This window comes from Watersipora subatra, chromosome 1 (assembly GCF_963576615.1).
Source record: "Watersipora subatra chromosome 1, tzWatSuba1.1, whole genome shotgun sequence".
Taxonomy (NCBI): domain Eukaryota; kingdom Metazoa; phylum Bryozoa; class Gymnolaemata; order Cheilostomatida; family Watersiporidae; genus Watersipora; species Watersipora subatra.
The window spans coordinates 72649409-72675193 of record NC_088708.1 but is presented as its reverse complement, the minus strand read 5'-3'; the positions used below and the strand labels follow the sequence as shown (position 1 = coordinate 72675193).

At 37.1% G+C, this 25785-nt stretch overlaps 2 protein-coding genes across 2 annotated transcripts in view; one reads left to right on the top strand and one right to left on the bottom strand.

Annotated features, from left to right (window-relative positions):
- The window catches only part of LOC137386065 (cAMP-regulated phosphoprotein 19-like), a 249677-nt gene that overhangs the window by 175518 nt on the left and 48374 nt on the right, over positions 1-25785 (top strand). The window lies entirely within an intron of this gene.
- On the bottom strand, positions 5018-13115 carry LOC137391304 (GPI ethanolamine phosphate transferase 3-like). Its single transcript, XM_068077737.1, has 9 exons — positions 12904-13115; positions 12622-12739; positions 12056-12268; positions 11740-11896; positions 11450-11650; positions 9731-11078; positions 9294-9445; positions 8760-8987; positions 5018-5346 (listed from the first exon to the last, which is right to left on the bottom strand). Exons 1-9 carry the CDS (start codon positions 13040-13042, stop codon positions 5146-5148), a joined length of 2757 nt encoding a protein of 918 aa, XP_067933838.1. The 5' UTR covers positions 13043-13115; the 3' UTR covers positions 5018-5145.

Below are 25785 nucleotides of genomic sequence, written 5' to 3'. Positions count from 1 at the left end.
CCACGCTGTCGTCAAAGTCATGACCCGCTTCATAAGATGAAGCCTTTTTTGGATGGCATTAGTAAAAGATTCACGAATGCATACGCCCTGGGTGCAAACTTGACCTTGATGCAAACTTGCCCTTGATGAGGCCATTTGTCCAAATAAACCGAATAAATGGGGTGTAAAGCTCTATCAGATTTGCGATGCTAAAACCGCACTCACAATGGACTTCTAAATTTATACTGCCAGAGGAAGTACCGTAGAGGATGTTGTCATGAGAATCGCTAAGCGACATTTTGCTAAGGGTCATGGGCTATGCATAGATCGTTATTAAAACGACATTCCTCTTACAGAAACTTTACCGGCTAGGAAAACACATGTGATTGGAACCATTCAGTCCAATTGCCGTGGAATACCCAGTGCATTGAAAAATCCATCAAAATTAAGAGGGGGAAGTGAAGTCAATGCGGAAGGGGAGGGTACTGCTTTCGCGTTGGCACGATAAACGAGATGTGTGGATGATAAATACACTACAGATTAACTCTTTATCACAAGTGCAACGTAGAGGTGAATGGGAACTCTGTTCCAAGTTAGACTGTATAATTGACTACAACGAAAATATGTGTAGAGTTGATCTCTCTGATCAACTCATGTCATATTATCCCTTCGCTAAAAAAATCATTGAAAGGGTATAAGAAATTGTTTTAGACTATCATATTTTTCTTTTTTAAACAGATCATTTTGTCCATAAAAACTAATGTCAGGAGTCACAAGGGCTCGTTGTATAATTTTCTACGGTTGTTGTCAGCGAGTTTGGCCACCAATAGTGAAGACTCTATTGTTGCTAGCAACCCAAGATCAGTTCAAAGCAACTTCCCAGGGTTCATTCCACAAACTTTACCACAATCTAACTCCACCGAACGATGTGTAGTCCGCCATGGGAAGGGTGTGTGACGAGAGTCTCGCTATTGGTGCATGACCTGCCAGAAAGCCCTGTGTGTGGCTCTATGTTTTCATGCATTTCATGTTCGTAACTATATGCAAAAATAATCTTCATAACTGTGTATTGTATGTAATAAATATGTGAGTTTAGTCAAACTTTGTATATTTTGCAATTTTTATGGTGCAAGTTTAACTTTGTTTCAGCAAATAACATTTTTTTCAAAATCGGATATTTTCTTAAACTACCTTCTTTGAGACACATATTTACATGAAAGAGATATGAGTTGTCTATATTAATGTAATATCATTTGAAAGAGGAGACTTGGCTGGTTCTTGTGAAACTTGAATGAATAAATTATCTCAAGTCTGTCTCTTGTAGTAGTAACTTGAATTATGGCAACTTTCTGAAAAATGAGCGGTATTTGGGGCTAATCGCCTGGAAATTAGTCAGGTGCGCATGAGTTAAACCATAACTGCCACCTAAAACTTTTTTCTTTTTTTTCTAGGTAAACCAGACCCGCTGATTCTGATTTTGTACTCAAAATAAAGATTGATCCACTAACTTTCAAAGCCATGAAGGCTTTTTTAGAGCGTTTCAATATCTGTCTCGAAAACAACACAATCAGCAAAACAAGCTCCGCCCATAAATATGTGTTGTAGCCTAGCTTTTTAGAAACGGAAGTTAGGGATGTTTAGTCCGATTTAGAATGATGAAGATGGGTGTCTTAAAACCCATTATTATCTAAATTCAGTCTGTAATATATTCTCAGTCTTTTATGAAAGGTAGATAAACTATTTAAAATTGCTCGTAGCTTGTTACAGAATGTTTTTACAGGGTATTGTTTTTCGGCTGAACGCCGAGAGAAAAATGAGTTCAAAAATTTTATCACAAGCTGGCGTTGTTATCGCGCTTTTTTGAGCTCAATTTGAATATGCAATATTAAATAGCTTATCAACCTTTCAGAAAAGACTGAGGATATTTTGAAGGATGAATTTAGATAATACTGGGTTTAAGACAGCCATCTCTATCATTCTAAATCAGAATAAACATTCACAGTTTCATTTCCTAAAAATCTAGCGTACGTCAAATATTTATAGGCGGAGCTTGTTGTGCCAATCGTGTTGTTTTCGAGACCGATATTAAAACGCTGTAAAAAAGCCTTCATTACTCTGAAAGTTAGTGGAGCAATCTTTTTTTGAGTACAAAATCGGAATCAGCGTGTCTGATTTACTTAGAAAAAACAATAACAGTTGTACGTGGCAGGTATGGTTTAAGATTGTAATGCAAGTTAGTAACTTAGCCAGAGCTGTGTCTGTTTGCATGGAGCCAGCTCGCTGACAAGCAATAAGTCAGCTATATCTGCCAGCAATAAGCAACCAGCTTGCTTACAATCATTACAATCCGCGTCATGATGTCTCACCCAATCATGACCTGCGTGTTAGCAGTAACCAATAGTATTTTTGCAAGTGGTTTAAGGAAGGATGGTGTAGTGCAGTGGATTGCGCCTGTCTGCAGAACTGCAAGTTACGAGTTTAAATCCAATGCGAAACTGTTTTTCAGTTGCTAGATATTAATCACTGCTTGAAGATGTGGTTGCGTCAAATTTGAGTCGATTTAAAAAAAAGTTTTTTTGGTCTATCAGTTGATATGTTGTTTGTTGTGTTACGCGATCTCATTTTCAAGATATTTGAAGATTAAAATTGAAAAAATTGATTGCGGTAAAAACGCTCAGGCCAGAAAACATGCCCAGACTTGCCAAAAATGATGTAACGCATGATACAACCTGTCTCTATCTCTCGTATTCACATCAGCTATTGCGATAAAAGTCTAGTCCTACACGGCTCTATTGGCATATATTTTATCTTGTATTTGCTCGCGTTGGCTAGAATAAAATTTTTAATCCAGCTACAGATACATTATTACCAATGTCTCAAACGCCTCAAACAAGGAAAATTAAAAACTTGTGATACTAGCTTCTTCTAAATGCTGTGTAAACATCTTAATACCGACTACCAATTCTACCGGTCTATGGTAATTCTGTCAAGCAAACTAGGTAGAATAAGGTTTTTGTATCGGCGCAGCACCGTCGCTACCCACACTAATGATATACAGCCCCCCAAAACACTTGCCCACATTATGCCCGTCGCCTATTCTGGGAGGGGGGAGGAGGGCTGTATAACATTGCCCACACCGAAAACTAGTTTCTTACTAAGTAAAATATGCAAGCCGTGTCCTTGAAAAGAATATGTGGCGAAACCAACTACATCCCTAAAAGTCATGTACATTATATAGTCGACTGTTAACGTTATCGAGTCATTATTGGTATCAATTTGTAGAAAAAAACTTACTGGTCACATTTGATTAGTTGATTCAAGTACTAAACAAATGGCTGAGCTATGCAAAAGTACCTGGCAATACAGCTCTGATTACACTTGATAAATCCATCTATCAGACAAGATTTCAGCACAGGTGTCAATGGGGCTATGATGTATTCAATGTTCTGCAAGTCATGTTTTGCATTATCTTCAACAATATTATTTTATTATATAATTTTTACAAGCAAAAAAAATTTCATCTCGGCATGAAGCCTTTATTAAAAATATCTATCCAAGTCGTGGCCACTCACAGTTTCAGCTCAAACAATAAGACAAATTTATCTACTGCAGCACTCAAACAAAACATCATGGTTTATGCAGCACACATTCAAGTCTCTCTTTCCCATTTATGGCAGTTTCCACACTGACAAAGCTGCTTCGGCTGTTGGGACCACATAAACATCCTGTAATCAATAAAACAAATGCAATAAATATATGTCATTTATAGATATGTCATTCTAACGCGTATTTACTGAAATCTTTCAAATTGGGAATTAGATAGATTGCGAGTATGGTTTTAAAAATGAATAAATGTTTAGCAAAAGCATAAGTACGCCAAGTCAACGATTCGAAGCTTTGGTTCTGGAAGTTGAAGATGTACATTGATCAATCGGTTTTCTTTACTTTCTACAAGTGAGAAGTGAGCATCTTAAGTCAAATCATAAATCTAATTTACTAGTTGAAACTGTTAAAGAAAATTTGAAGCAGATATAGCTAGGTGAAACGATGAAAAATTATAAAACGATGATTGGTGATAGCAAAAAGTTACAATTCTATTTATTAGTATATGTATTAATGAGTACTAAAATTATTACTTTTAGTATATTCATCAATCTAAGCCATTGTATTGCTTGATGCTAAAGATTAAAAAGAAGCTGTCAAGAACTCACTGTACATACGTATCTCTCACACGGGCAGGAAATTACGTTATAACCTCAAACAGGGAAGTATAATTTGAATGTAAACTCAACAGTATATTTAAAGGAGACTCAAAGTAAAAGATAGATTTACCTCCATTCTATCTTCCTCTGTAGCACTTTAGCCACCTGATGCTCACAAAACTCGGAATCACATTCCGCATTAACTTTGCAATAATTTTTATCATTCTGTTGTTCGTCAAAAAAATGTGTCGATCGAGTAATTCATTAAAATAATGCTGTTAATTAATGTAGTAAATACCGATGTCCATCTTTAATAATAGAGTAAAATCCCTAAATTTGAGATCACAGACAACACGTTTTACGAGTGATAACATTTATTACGACCTATATAAAAATTTCGTGCTGATGATTGGCTAATGAAGCGATCTTATATCCGGTATTTATCGCTCGTGGACTCTTTTCAGATGTATCACTAGTTACGTCACGAATGAAGCACCCGCTGGAATCTGAGCTTTTTAAAAGATGGCCTCATTCAATTGCATATATCTCTGGACAGGATTAGTCTACAAAGACAAAAATGACATCAAATTGTAGCTGATGTTTTAGTCTTTAATTGGTTTTAATTTCATTAAATCGACTTTTTTGACGCAACCACATCTTTAATTGGACACACAGTTGATAGACCTTTTGATGTATGTATCCAATGAAAATATACTATACGGATAAACAGTAGCCCATGGCAGCGAGCTGAAAGTCTACACAGTAACATGCAAGATTCTGTAAGTGCTGAGTGGCTCAAATTCTAATATGTATTTCATATTATACAACCATCTGCCAACTCCACAAGACAAAATACGATAACTGACTATATAGTTTATAAAAAACAAAAATTGGCACTCTACAGGTGCAAACATGGTACTTTACAAAAGTATACAAGAAATATCTTTAATCAGAAATGAAAAAGCTAGTCGGAATGGACAAGACTAAACTTGCTAAGGTAGGTCTGAAGCGAGCGGGTGATTCTCATGAATAGCATATATGATAAGATACAGGCAAGGCTTGTCACTATGAAAGATGCTCCTTCGTATATAAATGCAGGTGCAAAGATCTTCCAGACCATCAGGTGCCTCCGGAGCAGAACCGCAGCACCAAGAGACGCAAAACTCTATAAGAGAAACATCAGGCTGTGCTAACGAGCTTTTCATAACAGAAATGTCTGCATTAAAAAGTAGAGTGTTAATATAAGGTAAATTACATCAGAAAATGTTAGCATCTCATCATCTTCTCAACAGTGAATGTGCATTTAGACCAGGACAATTTGTTGTTGTGTTTCCGTCAAGAGAGTAGGAGCTGAAACGGCTTTTCATCTGTTTAGATTTAAAACATGTTTTTGCAAAGACATTACGTGAAACTAACTCAAACTATGACTATACATTGGCTACCTTTTTAGACAATGAAATACAACATCGGTATCTAACTACTCCATTTGCTTGCATTTTCGGTGCTAGTAACATTGCAAGATATGATTGGTCAGAATATGATTGGTCAAGATATGATTAGTCAAGAGATGATTGGTCAATATGATATGTCATTGATGCTGTACTCCATCAATGACAGCCGTCAAAAATGGACAAACAGGGATGCAGCATTTCGCCGACCTCATGTTGGTGAATGGGACTTTTCAGTGTGGAAGCAACTCCCATAAATTATTCTGGTGTAAATGCACCATAAAGGTTGATTTGCAACAAAATTTACATTACAGTTATTTGGTATCAAAAGGTTCATCATGTCTTACTCTGCTATGTTGAAGGTTCAAAATATGTGGAAATGTGATTACAAGCTCTTAAAAGTTTGAAAACGAACAGTTAATCCCAGCCATCACGAAAATGCCGTAGGTTGGAATCTCTCTCAAAAATGGCTCAAATTTGACGTAGTTGAACACGATGTGCTTCTGTTTACACTTTCATGCAATCTCAATCGTTGAAATATTTTCACAAATAAACTTCACGCATTCAATAAAACCATGTTTATTGTCCTTATGCATCTATTTCATCATCATTGTAATGCTGTCACTTTGAGCACCAATATCTAATCTAAAAATTAGTTTAATTCTTTAACCTCAGCTCGAGAAGGTGCATATCATCTTCTAATAAACATGAGGAGCCTGTTGGTCACCTGTGATGGTCGAAAAATGCTGCAGAAGTTGTTCACACCATTTGTCAGAAAATATGGGTCACATGATCAGATTATGACTAGTTGATAAGACCAAGCTGAAACGAAACTGTAAAGAGGCGTGCATCTACAGTGCACCCTCGAGATATGATTACCCTGATATACGATTTTTTCACCTTACGAAGTCAAACATTGTGATATCTTCACCTCGCTATACGAATTTTATTTCACCATACGATTTTGAGAAAAGTTTCGCCCGAGTTAAAATTTGGCGGTCGGTGTGCTCATAACGCACGTCGAAATAAAAAAGGCACCGAAATATAGTTTGCCGAAAACATTTTCAGAACGTTTAGAAGAGACACGATGATCGACTTCTCTCATGTCAGCATTCCGCGTAAAAAATTTCGTGTAAAATACACAAGCGAGAGCAAATATTCATTTGTAGCGTTATTGTATATTTAACTATAAACTGTTAAGTCAGCATACAAATATAACTACAAGTATATACATTTAATTCGTTAGCTATGGAATCTGAGACCGATACAAACGTTACAAAACGAAGGAAAAATGATTTCTATGTCAACAAAGTTGGATGTCGTAAATAAGAAGGCACCCGTATTATTAACATTGTCAAGGAATATGATCGCAACCAATCAGAATTTGCAATTATTATTAAAACAAGAACTCCATTAAAGCAAGCACAAGAAAGAGCTTCTGATTGAAGATTTGAAGGAGCTAGGTCATGCACGCGATCAGCATTCAAAAGGAGCAACCATTTAGTAAAGGCGAGGAAATAGAAGATACAGAAAACCCCACATTGGCAGAAATATTTCAAGTGTTTAATTTACTGATGTGGACTGGTACATTAAAACAATACATGTATAATACAATGTATATATTATTTATCTCTTGTGTGGCATTTTTTTCATATTTTATTCATTTTATTTGTTTTCTTTTGATTTTATGTTTTATTTTCTTGTCTAAACGTACATAACGTCTAAACGTACATTGTCTTCATACGTACAAACTTTGTACGTATGGTTACAATGATTCTTGTGCACATTTCATACAAGAAAAACTACTGTAGCACCTTCTCTGGATCCTTCTACAAGCTTTAGCTAGCTAGCAGTTTTCTGCATTGCACCAGCATTTTTTCTTTTAAACCAGAAGAAAAATTGGACAGGACTAGACCACCTTCTTTAGCCTGCTAAAAATTCCATTTTATTACGTATTAACTTAATCTTCAAGTGTACAGCAACATAATTAGCATTGATACGTTTTTGCCTCTTCTCTGCTTTATTTGCTATAATATACCAGCTAAAGTCACGTTACTCCAAAGGTATGTACGTCCTGTACAGTAATTAAATTTTTTCTTTTCGGTAGCCATTAAATGGTCAGGTGTGTGAGAGGCCGCTTTCGATAACAGCATCGCTCGGCCTTTCTTATTGAATTCTGGTTGAAAAAGGTTTCAACCAGACACGCTAAATTTTACAATGAAAGTGAAGACAGAAACTTACGAAGAATAAAATTTCGTGATAACAGTTGAAATTCATTAAAATAGTTCAAAATACATACTAAAACTTGGTTTCAAGGGTGAGTTTGGCAAGCTAGACTTACTTGAAATGAATTCAACGTTTATATTATGCGTACCTTTTGAAGGTAAGAACTTGTTACCGTACGATCTGCATTTGGTACAGAGATTACAATTTTACAGTATTGCAGATTATAATCACTAGGTGCACTTAATACAATGCAGCTACTGTAGGTAACTATAGTTACTAAAGTTAACATACTATTTTGTAACTAATTTTCAATATGTACAGCATTTTTATAAAATTTTGCACGATTTTTACCTTCTTTTTTTCATTGTATAATTACAATGGTTTCTATACCCGGACATAGGATTTTTTCGTCGTACGATGCCAGCCTTGGAACGGATTAACATCGTATCTCAAGGGTGCACTGTATATTTAATAATGTTTTTAATTTAAATTTTCCGGTAGAACCCGAAGTGTTTGTCATAAACTAGTGCTAGTAGAAGTGTTGTATGGAACCATTTATTGAGCCTTTTATTGGCCTTTCATTTTGCGTGATAATATCACGTGTCAAAACAATAACCATGTTGAGTTGAGTACGTCATCAAAATAAAGGGATTCTAACCTACGACCCTTTTTTAACTGTTTATTTTTGAGCTTTTAAGAGTTTGTAATCAATTTCCGCATATTTTGCACCTACAACACAACAGAGTAAGACATGGTGAACCTTTTGATACCAAATAACTGTAATGTGAATTTTTTTGCAAGTCAACATTTAACGTTCCATTTTTTGCTGCATAATAGTTATACGCTTCGAGTAGCGGACATTATAACAACCTACATGTATGTTGACTCTAACCGAGTAACTTACCTTGCACAGGTGAGAAAGGAGGTACGCAATGAATAAACGTAAAAGCCTCTGTCTGGTCTCGGGCTCCTGCTCAACGAGAGTTATCTCCCCTAGACCAGAGATTGAACGAGGTGGACAAACCTGGAGACTCCGAACTATAGACTGAGGGGATTCGGTGACGATGAGCAACATGGGGAGAAGCAGACTACAGAGTATCTGACTAGAGAAGGTGCTGGCAAATAGTAAAATCTGAAAAATACAACCTGAAAATCTTGAGCTTAGGTCCAACCTATTTGAAGGAGGCTGTAACGAAAAATCTTGTGACAAATGCTAAATATGCTTTAAGAATCACGGAAAAAACATCAACTGAAACAAACAAATCTAGCCACAGTAATAATACTAACAACAATAATAATAACTGCTGATAATAGTATTAAAATCTCTGACACATTATAAACAAGGCCTTGAATCGCTTTGAAGAAAAGGAACTACACGTACATGGATACATGCAAAGCAGAGGCTAGACAGTGTGGTATTAGTAAGATGAAAGCTTACAGCAGGGACTATATGACTGGAGTGATCCTGAGCGAAACCATGAAAAGCAGCGTCCCATCGGATGCTCGTGATAGTCTGCTGCTGCCCCGTCGCGTAAAAGAAGTACTTAGCGATGAGGTACCAACAGAGGGCGCTGGTTATCGAGCTATCAGCTAGATGAAAGAGTATACACAAGTATTATTCACATTGTGACTAATGTAACAGAGAAGCAATTTTAATCAGATGAGTCTAATGGTTTGCTGTTAGACTAGACAAATCTGTCAAAGCCAGAAAGGTTCGAGAATTGATTAATAAGCCGGCCAGAAGTATACTAATACACAACTACAATAAATTTGGAACATCAAATAATAATAATTTTGTTTTTCATGTAAAACAGTAGTTCAGGAATGTAAAAAGTTAATGACTTCAATTATATTGACCAATAGCAAGACACTTACTCTGTTGCTTTATGACAAATTGATGGAGATCCAAATAGAGAAGAAGTGTACAAAAAAGAAACGTGAGAGAGCAGGCCATCCCGTCACCAGCGATCATAAGAAGAACTAAGGCTAAAGTAGTAGCCATAATGATATAAACCGCGCTATAAATAATGCCGAGCCCATAAACCAAGGGATGTGAGTTCTCGGAAGCCTTGCTTTCCAGGCTCCTTTTGAGGTAGTTATAGAGCGAGGAGACAGAACCATCATATTCAATTGTCCTTGAGCTGTTTGAAAGACTGTATATAGCCTTAGGCCAACTAAATGCTAGAATTACAGTTCCAATAGCAATAAAATAAACAGCGCGTGCAAACAGCGTACGCTGCCAGACCTGAAGAGCTATGGCGTTCCCAGCAGCCCAATCAAAAATGACTAGGAAAGAAATGATTGGAAGTGCATAGGTGGCAGCAAGAGTGAGAGGAGATCGCCCATTTAAATGCCCTCGTACAGTCAGCACTCTCCGTACAGCAGCTACAGGCAGCACTACCGCTGGAACTGACATCAACCAAAAGCGTATACTTTTATATGTTCCAAGCTCTCCGTGCAGGCTGGAGAGAGGTGTGAAGAATAGAGAGACCTCGCAGCCTTCCTGTTCTTTTCTGCATGCCCCGAATACATGCCCAAGCCTGACTAGAATGCTAAGGCTAAATAACAAGTATGTAGAGTTAGACTTTCCCACTTTGACCAAACAAGTCGACAACTTATTACGATCCTTTCCCTTCGGTAGATCACGCTTGATAATGGTAAGTACATGGGTCAGCCAGGTAAGTAACAGGACTGACTGTGTCAGGTAGTGTGAGCACTTATCCTCATAGACAAGCAGACTATTAGACAGCGAGCATAAACACAAACCAGCAAGACACGCCAATGATAACAGGTCAGCAAGCGATGCTCCCTGTACTTTTTGCCTACTGGACAAGCAAATGACGATACAAAGCGTAAAGAGGAAACTTTGAATAATTGCGCTGTAGAGAGCTGGTGTGGCTAAGTAAGAGACAACCAATGAGGTAAAAGTCAAAGCAAGTTGGCATAGGCACACTTCGTAACTTGTGGAGGACTGGGTAACGCCCCAGAGTGACATGGCATGTAGAAGTATTGTATACAGTACTTGTAGACAGCCAATCAGCATCAAGTTAATGTCAAACTTGGCCCATATCCTCTGGCACATCTCCTTGGCCTTCTTCATATATCGCAAGTACCTGTCTGCCTGCTTCAGCCTGGCTGGTTTACTGACTGATGATGATGGTTGCATGCTACTTTCCATCTCATTAAAAACCGCCATCTCTGGTCCAGGCAGATCGTTGGATATCTATGAATGATGACTATCGGGTGTCAAAAAGAAAACATAAACAATCAAACTTATTCAACTAGCAGCTAAGAACCTTTTTACGTTATAACTATCAACAGTCGCTAGTGAATAATGCACTAACGAACAATGCACTATTGATTAATGCAGGATTGACTAATGCACTAATGACGAATGCATTATTGAGTAATGCATTATTAAATAATGCACTATTGAGTTATGCATTATTCAACAAGCATTGAAAGTGATGTTGATAAAAGGAATAATGCAGTGAGCCCACGTAAATCAATCTTTACGGGAATTATACTAACACTCATGGCAGATTAATATTTGGATCAATTGCCTATACCGAGAATAGACAACTCCGATTTTACCTGATTGTAATGCAAGAGATAATTTGATATCTGATGTTGATTGGCTGCAAGAGCCTTAAGGAGCAACATATCAGCATCCACAGCCTTATGTTCAAATGCCACCACTGTTATTAGAGCACCGAGATTAGAGTATGGCACAGGAACACCTAGTAAGGGAGCAAGAGTGGGGACCAAGTCAATCTGTGAAACTTGCTTCAAAACCTAAAACAAGTCAAAATGGATAGTTTAAATCGTAGATGCAATGTAAGCAAAGAGATGATCCAAAAGATTTAGATAATTGTGTGATTTACTTGGTCTTCTGACCAAACTTTCGGTCGCATAGAGTGGAGAAGAAGCGCTGAGTTGACCTCTGACTGGCTATCTCCACCATGGTCACCAGTCTTGGTCATACCATGGTCACCAAGCACAATGAGAATTGTGTCATTGTCCAGATTCTCTACGACAGACCTGCCAAACATGTCACACGTTACCAAACTGAGTTGGAAGATGAGTAAAATCAAAGGAAAACAATGAATACATGAACTGATAGCAATGACCAAATAAGGATTAAGGAAAGCTTGGAGACCGAGTATACAGATAAACAGGGACATGATGGAACAGTCCTACCTGATCACATCATCCATCTCTGTGAGCTTATTAGCCATTGCAGGGTGGTCTGGAGAGTACCGGTGACCACAGTGGTCCACCCCTAAGAAATGGCCAATGAGCAAAGAGTAGTCCTCTGCGTTTATCTCTGGTAGGAGGTGTTTCTTGACACCCCTATCCACTGTATGCAAATCGAATACGTTGAATGATGGAAAAGGATAACTTCGCAAGAATCTGAGAAATAATACAGAAAATCAAAATAAATACGCTGAAAAAATAAAAAGTATGCAAAGTGTGAACTCTCTAGAGGTATTCTTGCTAAAAGGTTTTCCTAAAAGAACATTTGCATTTTTTTAAGCTAATATAATATCAGCTGAATGTCATCATGAACATTTGCATATATAATAACACCACCACCTAATTCAACTGAAAGGGAATATTCCAGAATGAATTCTAAGCTGATAACAGTTTATCTTTGCCTTTAAGCTCAGCAATATAAGGTATTTCACTCTAGCTCTGCCAACGGTTGATGAAAAAAGCAAATCACAAAACTACATATCAAGGATCATAATATACGAAAACTTTACCTTCCAGGGTAAAGACTTTCCCATGTGTCATCACCCATAAACACGACAGATTTGTTATTGTTTATCAATTGCTGGATAATATTGTCTTCATTGATCTCAGAACTGGCAAAATTTGAGCCTGCAACACGCACATTATTGCCATGCAAGATATAATCAAGTTATTCACTAAGTAACAAAGGCTTATGTTATTCCTGAGTGAGATTATATCTAACGCTTCATAAAAAATCAACTCTTATTTCAATCTCAACTGTTCAAACAGTTTTAAAACAGCGAAGCTCAAACCTGCATCAACAAATGTTGGTAAGCTGCCAGTGGTGAGACCCTTCAATCTTTGCATCGTTGTAGTTGGAGGGTCAGCAATGAACTTATAGAGTCTTGTTTGATGCCGATAGTCATTTATTAAACTCTGCACAAATGGCATCTTATTGTGGTATGTACGATGGGAGTTGGGCTGCTGAGCAACAAAATCGTATCTAAGTGCATCTATAACTAACACTATGGCCTTTGAATATTGTTGTGGGTATGATGGCAATGAGGAGCTATGTGTGGCATTCGTAAAAGCGACTCGGTTGAGCAGGAAACCTCTTGCAAATATTAGAAGCCCGGTAAAAGCAGAGAAAATGAAGAGTAACAAAGTCAAGAGGCCCGAGCAAGTAGCCATATTCTTCGATTTTCCTAGACCTACAATGCATAGGAGCCATAGAATATCCACATTTCAAACAGATACACTTAAACAATAAGTCGCATTACAAAGCATAAAATATATAAAAGACAGCAACATCGTTTTGTAGAACCAGTTCGGAAAAATGAAGCTGTGAAGAGAATGCAACTCTAGAGCATAAAACTAAGCATGACCAGGAAGTCATAATAACATATAATCATTACAACTGAGAGATAGTATTTTCAATTCTTCAAGATTTCGAAAGAAAGAGAGCGAATGCAGTATTTTTATGCATTTATAGAAACCTTTTTAGGGCGGTTTTTATAAATGCTTGAATGAGGACAGTTTAACATTATTCAACTGAGCTAGTGATTACAAACCCCTTTAATTTAATAATTTTTTAATATGCTAAGGGGAGCCAGAAGATGTTTGATGTTTAAGATGTTTAAGAGTGTGCATCGATCCAGCCAATCTGAACAAAGCCATAAAGCGTAACCACTTCCCTATGCCCACCCTAGAGGACGTGTTACCAGAACTACACGGAGCTAAAATATTCTCACTATGCGATGCCAAAGAAGGGTTTCTCCAGGTTAAACTGGATAAAGGGCCCAGCAACCTTACCACTTTTTGGACTCCGTTTGGGAAATACAACTGGCTCCGCATGCCATTCGGGCTACCTTCAAGCCCTGAAGAATTTCAGAGACGACTCTCAGATGCACTCGCCGGGCTGGATGGTGTGATGATAGTGGCAGATGACATACTCATCTATGGAAAAGGAGAAACAACTGAAATAGCCACCCAGGACCACAACAACAAGCTAAAACGATTGAGAGAACGAGCCCAGCAGATAAACCTCAAACTCAATAAGGAGAAGTGCAGATTTTTACTGAGTGAACTGACATATATTGGCCACATCATCTCAAGAGAGGGGATTAAAAAGGACCCCAAGAAAACTAGCGCTATCCAAGACATGGTGAAACCAAAAGATGGAGATGTAATTCGACGATTCTTAGGTCACAAACTATTTGGCTAAGTTTATCCCCAACTGTTCAGCTGAAACCGAACCTCTCAGAAGACTGATTGGAGCAAAAGGAGACGATTTTAAATGGGGAGAAGACCAAGATCAAGCATTCGCCAAACTCAAGCACCTAGCTACCGCAGACACCACACTGCAATATTTCAAGGTAAACGACCCAGTCATCATACAAACCGACGCATGCTCTGAAGGACTAGGCGGAGCTCTGCTACAGAATGGCAAGCCAGTAGCTTACGCATCCAGAAGTCTAACAGGCAGCGAGTGCAACTACGCACCTATAAAGCTGGAACTACTAGCCATTGTGTTTGCCATGAAGAGATTTGATCAATATGTTTTTGGCAACCCTGAGGTGACAATACACACAGACCATGAGCCACTAATTCCAATATTCAACAAGTCCCTCTTAAAAGCTCCAAAGCGACTACAAGCAATGCTGCTAGCTTTACAGAGATATCCAGCACACAGTCTACAAACCTGGATCTCAGCAAATTATTGCTGACATGCTATCTCGTGCGCAGATCCACAAATCAACACAAAGTGAAATCCCTGAAGGACAGATTTTTCAAATACAGGTAATGTCATTCTTATCAGATCTAGATCTGATAAGAAGATCTAGACTTACCCGTGTCAGACAAAACATATGGAGGCATCAAAGAAGCCACTAAAGCAGATCTTGAGCTACAAGCAGTCAAAAATCTTATTCTTCAAGGATGGCCCGACAAACAGATAGGGCTACAGGAAAACCTCAAACCGTACTTCCATCTTCGAGATCAACTCGCAGTACTAGATGGTGTCATATACAAAGGTTCTCAACTGGTAATTCCTACAACATACCTGTATTAGAATGTGTCATACTTTTAATTTTGTCTTGTCTATTGTCCAATTTTATAGCTACATGTATTAATGCGCAGGAGATATTTAAATCTTTTAATTATGTGTGCACAAATATAGCTATCTGTAGCCTTTAGATTATGTCATACAATTAGAGATAAAGCTGAGGCTTTCGTGTATCTTGTACAACACCCAAGTTAGTTTTAACCAAGGTGTCGGCTGACCAAGTTTTATCTGGCTGTGTGCAACAATCAGTTTTATAACATCATGAGATTATAACAGCAACATTTTTAACCGCTTTGGCTGACAGTGACGAGCGTTAAAGCATCACTGTCAGATTTTATCACACACGCCAGAAGCCGAATTTATATCTATATTACTACTTTTATGCCGGAAGGATTCCGCTTCGCTCACTATTTGTAAGATTTTTTTCTCTTAACTATCATGCATTTAGCTCATGTCTTGTGTTTTATATGTAGTTTAATTTATCGTTGTTCATTGTTTTACATGTGTACATTGTTTTATGTCACACGTTTCTTATAAGTTCATTTACTGTTTAGGTCACAAACTTCTTCCGATCAGTAATAAATGTACACAATCAAAGAACCTTGGAAGTAACTGTTGACAAACCCACAGAATTCTATTCCGGCACAATACCGACCCACTATCCTGAAAAAACTCCATGTCAGTCACCAAGGTGTAGCAGCAACACTTAGGCGAGCCAGATCGTGTGTGTTTTGGCCACAAATATCAGAAGACATCAAGAAGCACATTGAGCTTTGTGTTCCATGTGCGATGGATTCCCCGCTACAGCAGAAGGAGACTCTACAGAACCATGACATTCCAGGCACCTCCTGGAGTAAAATAGGCATAGACTTGTTTACAATTGAAAACAAAAACTACTTAGTATTGGTCGACTACTTCACAGACTTTTTTGAAAGTGAACACCTGAAGGAGACAACTGCAAAGTCAGTGATCAAAGCCTCGAAGAAGACATTCGCCAGATATGGCAGCCAGGTCAGCATTCACTCGACACATATGACGACCTCCGAGCAGCTAAAGCAAAGCAAAAGAAATTCTATGACAGTAATGCTAGAGATCTTACACCTTTACAAGATGGAGATAAAGTAAGAATACGCAACTGTACTAGCAATTTATGGCTGCCAGGAATCATTGTGAAGACAATTGGTAGAAGCTGCTTGGTGAAGGACTTGGCTACTGATGTAATATATCGACGTAACAGGAGACAGATTAGAAAAGATGCCGAAAGCAAGACCTGTATAGACTTACCTGACGACATTGAGCTTAGAGACATTCAGCCAGACAACATACACATAGCTAATCAAAACAATCAACCTAATGCTAATAATGTACCTGTTTGTCCAGAACCTGCTGCCACACCGCCTCGACTTCCTCGGGTTAGAGCACGACCATCTCGGTTTGACGACTACAATATGTATAATTGTAGTAGACAGTAGTGATAACTTTATGATAGCTATGTATGTTGCTAGTTTGATTATTTCAATTAAAATTAGATTTCATCTTTTTGGTTTTGTAGAAGAAAGAGAGATGTATTGAAGTTATGTGCACAATGTATGTTGTACTTAGTAATTACCTGCCCTTACTTACACTTCCTGTTGTATTCGTCACATCCTGGTATTGCATCAGCATTGCAAGGTATTTTATGTATACCGGTGTTGACTCTTTATTCACTGGGTCAGTCTATATTACACTGAGCAACAATACACTTGTTATACCACGTACACCACTCTATTAATGTTCAAGACAATAGCTATTGATCGAAATGTGTGAGAGTAGCCATTTTGGATCGGATAGTAAAATGTTATCATTGGATTCATTGAGTTTGGGTATTGCAGTAGCATGTCACACATAATAGAATGAAAGGAAAATGAAAGAGCGTGCAATTAAATAGTCAATGTATGGTTGTGTAGTTAATTGTGACCTTTTTATGGTACCGGTATTTGTTTTTCTTGAAGCTCATAATTTCAGCATTCTTTAGTTGTTCTTTGATCATTTTTTGTTATTTGCCATTTCATTGTTGGATTTAGCTAATAAATGTAACCCAAAAGGATGAGAAAGATTCAAAGCTGCCATCAGCCACCATTGCTGTCAGTAGGGGTAACGGGGGCACAGTGGACATAGGGGCACAGTGAACACCCCTCTTTTGTCAGAGGTACAATTAGTTGAGTGTTGTCACACCAATTATAGTTAATAGGAAATGATGGCAGGGGTTTACTTTTATTATTTGGTAATAGATAGCTAAAAAAGGAAAATCTCAGGTAAGCAAAATGTAATTTTTCATAGTAAAAGTAATGTATGACATGCAAGCTGAAAATGAACATATACATTACACCGTCATAGGTATGTATCTCTTAATGTGAACAGAGATAGGCATAAATGTTCTCTTCTTTTTTCAATATTCAACATAAACAATGGATGGAAGCTGTGAAAATTTCAGCTCAATTTTTCTCACGTGGTATGGTTGGGGCACAGTGAACAATTTGAAGTGGGGCACAGTGAACATGGTTTACTATACCCCGCTTTATTCTCAATGCTCCTACACCAAAACAAGCGTAATAAAAAGGCAATTTTAAGCTAAAATACAAATAGGCTAACTTTGAAACGCTTTCCCCTCAGATCTCCAGCACTATTTGTACCAATAATAATCTCCTCAACCCACTAAGTTTAGTTGCTCAAACTTACTTTCCCTCATATTTGAGACAGGTTTTAAAAGGCATTTGTTTATATATGTTATTTTTAAATAAAAGCATCAAGATTGATAGTGCTATTGAAAAAAGAGAGAGATAGTGCATACATATAAGAAAATGGCTGACAGCCATGATAAAAATTGAACCCTTGCTGCTGAAATTAGGACTGCCATAAAGATGGTGCTTGAGGAAGGCCTAGCAGCGCACAGGGTCGCTGAGAACCTGAAGATCTTGAGAATTATCATGACTCGTTATGTAAATAAGGCAAAATACAAAGGAATAAATAATGTTGAGTCCATTTCCAAAAAGAAGCAAATAGAACAGTTTTTACAGTTCATCAAAAATTTTTACTGAAAGAATACCTGCTCACAGCTTTAAGGCATCATTGAGGGCTGACAGAGAAACAACTAAGAAAGTTAGCACGGGCCTATGCTAAACAAAACCATTGTAGCTATCCTCCCAGATGGGATGAGAACAAATGTGCTGGGGAAGACCGAATAAACGGGTACTTGAAAAGACAAAGAGAGTGACATTTAGCTGAATACATTGATTTTTCTTGTCTCACGCTTGCTTGTTATCCAGTAAAAATAGATAAAGTTTCATATAACTCACAAAGATAAATAATCACATTAAAATCATTGTGATTTGATAACATTATGACGGAATATAAGTGATGTCCAGCGTGCCCCATGTCATGGACCACTGTACCCCAGCCATGGGGCACAGTGGTCCAAAATTTTTATCTTATGTAATACGCAATATTTTTTACAAGGATTGGCATAGAGCCAGAAGGCTTTCAGATATGTTAGAGAACATATTTCTTATGCTTTCATATCAATTTAAACTTAGTTGATCGACTATGAGCAGGGAAATTTTGAGTAAGGTAAAAAACGGCCCACTGTGCCCCCGTTACCCCTATATAGTATATACGTGTCATCATATTATATAAGCAAAAGCATTAGAAGCAAGTCTTCATTAAACCTAAGAGAGAATTGAAAGTGGCTGCTAAAAATTATTACAATGCTTTGTATATGCTACTAACTGCTCAGTGTCTATGAGTGTTTCTATATGAAAATGTTTGTTATTTCTTAAGAGTTATTATCTCCATATAAAAGATGCATTCGCGTTGATTTCAAAACAGAAGTAACTCCAACATCTATGACAAACTGACTACTACCTTGAGGTTCAGGCATAAGAGTTTCTACATAAAGTAATTAATTGTATTAAAACACAAATAGCTAACACGATTAAAAATAAGTAGACAAGACACAAGGGTGGCTGTCATAATCCAATATAGATAATCATATAGTTCTACAACAATAAAAAAAAAATAGTTGAAACAAAAAACTTACCTAACATAAATATGTAAAAAATGCAAATATTCTGTAAACATAAATAAAGTTTAGTCAAACCGGTAGCCGAATAAAAACCTGTCGTGCATCTGGTATGAATTTGACAATGTAATAAATTTGAAGAAGAAAAGATTGTTTCAAGATGGCAACCGGTATTATAAGATTGCTGAAATAAATGATTGTGCAATAAAAAATAGAAGTGAAATACGCAATATATGTTAGTTAATCAAGAACATACCAGCGCAATCTAACCGAGCATAGCTGTGACCAAAGCTCCAACAACGAGACTCATGAAAGAAGGACATAGAATGGCTGCTGCAGTACTAGCATCCTTGACACTTGCGACGAAAGAGCATTTCTGATCATCATCCCACGTATCTTCATCAACACTAGAAACAAATGGCGAACACCCTTCGTCAAAATCAAAGATGTCATCGAGATCCCTCTGAACTTCTGTAGAATTTACAATTTCTTCTCGGATAGGTCTGGCGAAACCGTCAACCGTTCGTGGGTATATGCTGATGTTCACAAGTGTTTGGTGATACGTTGACATGGTTGCCTGGACTGCAAAGTACTCTGTAGAACAGTGAAGAGAGCCAGAAAAGCTTGTCGACTTGAGGCAGTTAACAGTGGTTTTTGGATCTTCGGTTTCCTTTCTGATGGCCACATCCAGACTATTGTCTTTCCTGCCTACTATCTGTTGCCCTGCAGTAAAATGAACCATAACCATCCGATTCATGACATTGCAATACCAAACCTTATCCAGACCCTTCAGAGGCTCAGTTTGTGTGGCGGCAAAAGCGACTCGAGAGCCACCGTCGATGTTAATGGGTGTAGTTGTTAATGTTTTCCCTTCACTCTCACTCACTGCGCATTGGGTCAACTTTCTAGCCAAGTAGTTATCAATATTAACCATTGCTGTCGCTCGGTAAAGCTTCGAAGACTCTTCATACGATTGGAGCACATCAAACATGCTTGAAGTTACATCAAGTGTGCTCCCCAGCGTAGCTACAAACATGAAATATACTTTAGTATGTCAATGAGAATAGGAATGTCATGTGAGGAATTCTCACATTAATATCTGCTCACCTTCAATTATGATATTTTTCTGTGAGCATCTTATAAATATAGAGACCGCTTGAACACTCCAATGCTAATTTTAACATTTTAAGTGTCAAAAACATAAACTAGTAACGGCAGCAATACGACACATAAATATGCGTAATTCTTACCTAAAGTTTTGGCTCTGCCGGGCGTTGCTCGCGTGAGAAGCAAGAGCATAATAAGAACTTTCAGAGAAGAGTTTAGCGCCATGATAGTTTCTGGTCATATTACTGAAACATATTAAAACATATATACAACACTTTAATAAGAATAATCTGTTGCATATAATATGAATTTCACAAAATTAAAATTATGTTCATAGGTAACATCTATGGATTAGTTTCTATTAGGGGGTATCTCTTGTAACTGATACCCATAATGCCTTAAGAGAACACAGATGTCCTTACTTATGTAACCTAACCCTACATACATTTATAACAGATCACTTATCATGTTACTTTGTAAAAAAAGTACTAACACTCCGCCATGCCAGATTACCAGTAAATTTAATAAAATAATATATCACTGTAGTGCTAATGTTGGTGAAAACAGATGAACGGATACTATAAAAAGCCCGTAGACGTAACACAGAGGTTCTTAAATATGTTCTAATATGCTTTACCCAAGTATTTACCTTATCATGTATTAAGCTGAACCTTGTAGTCGGACATCTAGGATCCATCTGACTAAAGCGAGCTGAAGCAAGCTTTATGTATAAGCTAATTCAATTAATTGATTTGTTAAGAACTAGAATTAGCTAAGAATTAGTCATTTCCGTTGTTAAGGTATTCAATGGTTTCTATTTAACTTGTACTGCTAACACGAAATGGGAAACATTTTAGAGACTCCAATTCCACATTTCGATTGCATCATGGATTTTTTGGACAACGCAATGCAATGGACAACGCACGCACAACAACAAAGCAAGCACAAGTCATGGACTTCCGATTTGATTATGTGGCTGGGAATATTCAATTGTATCTATTGTTATTTTAAAAACTCTAAATTAAAAATCCTAGTTTCCAATTTGAGACTGAAAATTGCATCATGGATTTTTTTTTATAAAATCCACGATGCAATCGAAATGAGGAATGCAATGCGTTGTCCATTGCATCATGGATTTTTTTTATAAAATCCATGATGCAATCGAAATGAGGAATGCAATGCGTTGTCCATTGCATCATGGATTTTTTTTATAAAATCCTGATCAGCTGAAATCTATTAATGTCAGCTGTACGCTGCTTATGGCTGGCAAAAAACGCCTCAGAGTAGGTGCTCATTTAAGTTTCATATTGCTCCTAGAATCCTTCCTCTGACAGATACCAATGCAGTGCAATTAGAATAAAAACTATTTTCAGACTTTATGGTTTTAAGAGGATTCACACATCGACAAGCCATAATACTTTTCGAACATTTTGCCAGTTATGAGCGTCACAAATGATAACCTACTCAACTGAATATTTTTAACACCAACACCTTTTGCATTAAATCTCAATGCAAAGTTCTCCTGCATATAATCACGCCTGATGACCCCCTCACATTACTTATACTGTTACAACTGACTGCTTATGTACTGTCTACTATCGTGTTCCTGGCTAGAGTAGCAAAGGACAGCAATAAAACATTGCACGGAATTTTTTTCGTTTCCTGAATATTCGCTAAGTTTCTTGTAAAGCCAATATTTATATTATAAGCTAACAATATAAAGTTTATCCTCCCTTCTACAAGTGATGTATAATATCATTAAGATAGATGAGATCGCTTACACTATAGATTTTCTATGCCGCGGTAAAAGTTATTACTGTTTTTAATGTTTCATTTTTGCTCATAAATACAGATAACTACAAAAGATCGAGTCGTTTTTCATAAATTCTCTCATGAATTTTAGAGTGCACGGTTGGTATTAGGCAAAGCATAGACCAGCCAGTGGTTGTTTGTATAAACTTCATTTGTTAAACATAACACAAAGCCATTTGTTCAGTATAAACAGCATCTCTGTGCTGTGCGACGTCGGTATAAACCAGTTCAGACAAGATTTCCCATTGGTTTCCACACTTGGTAAAAATGTAAATAACTTAATTGCTTGCATTGAGCTCTACAGGGTGTCTCTTGCTATGTCGAGACTCAGTCATGGAGGGGTGTACGTGCCTGAGAGAGGTAAATGACAAGGCCTCTTCACGAGTAAAACAAGTAGTTTGTTTATTTGGATGCCATTTAAGAGAGCTAGCACATCTTTTACATTTATCCATCATACAGGGATATCTGTTACCATGTCTGTTATACGGGGATAAATGTTACCATGTCTGTTATACAGGGATATCTGGTACCATGTCTGTTATACAGGGATATCTGTTACCATGTCTGTTATACAGGGATATCTGTTACCATGTCTGTTATACAGGGATATCTGGTACCATGTCTGTTATACAGGGATATTTGTTACCAGCAGTTAGTGGCCGTATTTGGTTTGGTCCTGTCTTGTCATCGGTAATGATTGATATGAGCAGAAACAATCGTAGCATTAGAACCCGCTTTTTCTTAGTCTCTGCTTTTTGATTATATGTGATTAGAATAAATCGCTGACAGACAGCTGTTTTTTGTTTTTGTCTGTCAAATTATGGCTCTTTTATAACAATAGTCATGATGGATTTTAAAACGCAATTTTGAATGAATAAAGAAATTTGAATAAAACAATTTTAGTTTATGGCAATATTATTCGGTAGCTTTTCTGTCAGTACAATAGAAAATGCTGTAATTAGCGTACTGCGTAATCTATTCCACAGATGACATTTCTGTTTATTACTCGTTTTTGGTCTTTTTAGTAGTTTTGTCATAATTATATATTTACATACGTGTAGTTGATTGTAACACAAGACGGCATGGAGAATGCGAATGAAGCTGTTAAACCCTGTGTGAGCCACCAGTTTCAATATTTAAGCTTTTCCTTCTAACTGTAACTACGTCCTTCCCATCTAACAGTAACTAGGTCACTCCCTTCTAACTGTAACTAGGTCACTCCCTTCAAACTGTAATTAAAGCCCTTCCTTCTAACAGTAACTAGGTCAATCCCTGCTAACTGTAACTAGGTCTTTCCTTTCTAACTGTATCTGTTAAAGTATGAATATTCTATTCCACAGATGACATTTCTGTTTATTACCTGTTTTTTTTGTCCTTTCAGTGGTTTTGCTGTATATTTATAAATGTGTTGGTAATCGTAACACTATACGGCCTGCAGAATGTGAATTAAGCCGTTTAAACCCTGTTTGAGCTACCAGTTGCAATACTTAAACTTTTTCTTGTAATTGTAACTGTCTTCGATGTATTCTTCTCGTCTAACAGTTACTCAGTAGTCCCTGCTAACTGCAACTAGGTCTTTTCTAACTGTGTCTAGGTCACTCCTTTCTAACTGTAACTAGGTCGCTCCCTTCCAACTGTAACTAGGTCATTCCCTTCTAACTGTGCACAGGTCACATGAGTAAAGAAATAGGCTTTGTACCAAAGACTCAAAGTCTAACATTAAAGTGTAGTCTACTTGAATGTGTAACAAAAAGTAACAACGTGAGAACTAGACTGAACTTTCTAATAATAAATGCAGGTATATACTACTAGGTGAATGCCCGGCATTGCATAGGTGATACAAAACACATTTGCGCAGAAAATTTATTTTCAATAAACATATACATTTACCATTCTAACTTTTAAATGAAGGTATGTGTGTGCGCGTGTGTTACACATTTGCTCTCAAGATTTAAAACGGCTTATAAACAATGGCAGGTAAGCAATACGACACATGAATATGCGTAGTTCTTACCTAAAGTTTCTGCGCTGTCGACTGTTGTTTACATGAGAAAAAAGTGCAATCTGAAGAACACATTTCACAAAAGAATTTGGTGCCATGATGGTTTCTGGTAATTAACTAAAGTATGTCAAATCGTATATACAAAATTTTAATAAGAATAATTTTGGTGCATATGATATGAATTTCAAACAATTTAAAGTTATGTTCATACCATCTATGGATTAGTTTCTAAGTAGTTGTAATGTCACTAGGTCGATAAAATGAACAACTGATCTATTGCTGGAATATAACTCAATTTATTTATGTCTCGGGCCTCCGCAAAATATTAAACAAACTGAAGTCAAAGGATTGATTCTTACTGCAAGACACTGCCTGCTTAGAATCAACAGCGAACCTTCTAGAAAATTCATGAATGGGTTTACTCCTTCCACATCAGTTGCACAATCATGAGAAATACATGATGAATCATATACTCACTGGTCAACTGTTTATAAGCGTTGCTTATAAACAGTGGCAGATAATCAAGTTGCCATTGGCTAAGCTTATTTACTAGAGGTGGAACGAGACAGGTTTTTTAAGTTCGAGACGAGACTCGAGACACTGTCTTGTGAAAAGTCGAGACTCGAGACACGAGACAGTAAAATAATGAGCATTTGGTGATGATTTCACTACACAAGTACCAGCTACTCGGTATATATAAATTAATAAATCTATTTTTAAATTGAATTTTCAACTGGTGTAAACGATTTAAATACAACATTTTAATTATTATAGCGATATGCATGTAGTTTTTGTAAACAGAAGTGACACAAACAGCTCTAAAATACCGAAGTTATATATTCTAAGAATTTTGAGCTTGATTGATCATAATTATTATAAACATATTGCTTTGTACATGTATATTTTTACCATCTATTGAATAGTTCTTACTTTTTAATGTAATGTGTAATGAAACCGATAGCCGTCGCTCTACAAAGAAATACCGCAACTAAAAGAACACACGATAACACTTTCATTCTTATTGTTTCATTAATGTTAAGTTTTGTTTATGTGTTAACTGTAGTATGTGAATTATATTTAAATTGTACTCATGAAATTATATTAATTACTGTATACATGTATATTCTTATATTGAGTTAACAAATCGTCATTGTTAACCGAACACGGACTATGGTCAACACGGACTTTCGTTCGTTTCTCCGTGTCCGGGCAAGTTTTACCCGCGATTGGTAGTATATACGTAAAAGAGGCCCGAATTTTATGAAGGTCAGTTGGTGTTTAGACACGATACGATAAAATACAGACATTTTACCCGCAAAAGTTATCCAATTTATTAAAGTGGATTATCCGAAGAGCAATTAGATACGACCCGGTATCTGTTTTAAGAACACAGAACCGAACTAAAATATAACAGGGCCGTTGTCCGGACTACATGAGTAGACTCAGTGGCCAACATAATCAATAACAACAGGTAGTAACGGACCGGGTAGAACTTTAAAGGCAGCTGCCCGCAATCCGTTACAATATATGGAGTTGTTGCTACCGCAAGAAGCCATGTTTTAACGACCGTGCGCAAGCACTTTAGTTCTATTTCCTGTCTCGAGTTTGGCAATAGTTAACTCGAGACGAGACCGATACGAGACAGGTCGATA